Source organism: Erpetoichthys calabaricus, chromosome 2 (assembly GCF_900747795.2).
Source record: "Erpetoichthys calabaricus chromosome 2, fErpCal1.3, whole genome shotgun sequence".
Taxonomy (NCBI): Eukaryota; Metazoa; Chordata; class Cladistia; order Polypteriformes; family Polypteridae; genus Erpetoichthys; species Erpetoichthys calabaricus.
Window position 1 is genome coordinate 224,888,149 of NC_041395.2, and position 1,686 is coordinate 224,889,834.

The 1,686-nt window shown below is 40.2% G+C and overlaps 1 protein-coding gene across 1 annotated transcript; it reads right to left on the bottom strand.

The window, feature by feature from the left end:
* Positions 1-377: 377 nt before the first annotated feature.
* On the bottom strand, positions 378-1,285 carry LOC127526695 (probable rhodanese domain-containing dual specificity protein phosphatase). Its single transcript, XM_051922867.1, has one exon. The coding sequence runs from the start codon at positions 1,222-1,224 to the stop codon at positions 646-648; it is 579 nt and encodes a 192-aa protein (XP_051778827.1). The 5' UTR covers positions 1,225-1,285; the 3' UTR covers positions 378-645.
* Positions 1,286-1,686: the final 401 nt, after the last annotated feature.

Below are 1,686 nucleotides of genomic sequence, written 5' to 3' on the forward strand. Positions count from 1 at the left end.
CATCTGTGCACATTTTTTTTATAACTTTTTCAATACTTTAATAAGAGGAGATTACATATGCAAGTATGCACAGTTTTGTTGGATTTGCTACCTACTAAAATATCTTTTTCTCATAATTGTCCCCCTCATTTCTTGGATGTAGGGCTGAAAGGCAGAACATTAATAATTTAAGGAAACAAATCACAGTAGTTTTATTTTTACATTATTATTGTCACACTTAGGACTTTCAACTTCTAGTGTTCTGTGTGAGGACACATTTCACACAGTGACATGTGGAATTATAGGAGCTTTAGATAAGAATTATATGGACAGCATTTATTTATAAATGTTTTCTTTAATAAAGTGTTCATTTTTAACTACATTTTTACATCTGTGTGCTAATGCTTTATGCAAGTGCAGAATACATCAGAAGGTAAACTGCTGAAAATATACTTTACCAAAGAAATGAACACCAAACAATAGCATGCATTTTGATGGCCATTACTTTTGTTTGATCCAGTCTTTAGTGTTTTAGTGATTTACTGTAGTAATACTTAAGGGGGTTGTCCATATTTATTACACCAGAGTGTTCACCAGCTCCATACATCAAAGTGTTTATAGTTATAGCTGATTTTGCATGATCATGCAAAATGAAAGCCATCTTGTCTAGACACACAGGTCATCAAGTGCTGTCAGCTTCTTTCCAAATAATCGCTCCTCATAGCTTGAAAGCTGCCTTAGAAAACCAGCATTTGGAGCAGCACATGCTCGCTTCTCCTTCAGCCATTCATAGGCATGTCGCAGAGTCCAACGTTGGTGCTCCATAAGGAAGGCTAGTGTAAGGGCTGAACTGCGACTCCGTCCCAAGCTGCAGTGTACCAAGACTCTGCCTCCATCCACTTGCAGAGCCTGACTGATAAATTTGTTAGCTACTGGGAAACTCTCAAACACATCCTGGTGAGTGTCATCATTGAGACGCAATCTCAGGTAGCAAAGAGTTGCCGGAAAGGCATCTGGACACTCACCGGTAGCATTTAACACGTGTGTGATGTGAAGGTTTTTGATGATCCTGTAGTCAGAGGCTTGATGTGCTGAACCCTGGTATAAAGAACCCTCCAGGATCTCTGATGGGTAAATAGTGAGGGCTTCCCGCTCAGACTCTAAAAGTATCATTTTATGAGTACACAAGAAAGGGTATAGATGGGCAAAAGTAGAGTATCCACCTAACAAGATGACAGGGTCCATACCCAGAGAGCTTAACTGGCAGAAGCATCGCTGGAGAGTGGCAGAATCCACGGATGAATCCCTGCTACTGTCTGCAATGAGATACAAAAGAGAAATTTGATTGAATTTGATGCTTCTTTTGCCATATTCCTTACATTGTAAAGAACAATCCATGCAGTTCATGCATTTTGTAAAAAACGCCAAAAGGAGCATGATAAGCAACATGAGACAGCAGGACCGCGAGATGAACTCAGGCTGCTGGATTACATAGCAGAATTTTTGACCACTGCACTGACAGAGTTCTCCTTTAGCACAGTGCCAGAAGTCTGATTCTCCACAGCTGCATTCTCCAGAGGTATAACAGCTGTGAGGGCAAGTGCTGGTCCAAGCCAATGTTTTGACACACATGGTGTGGAGGATTACTGTGTGCAAAATGACCAAAAGTAGATATGAGACACAATAATCAGTAGTCAAAAGTGTTAG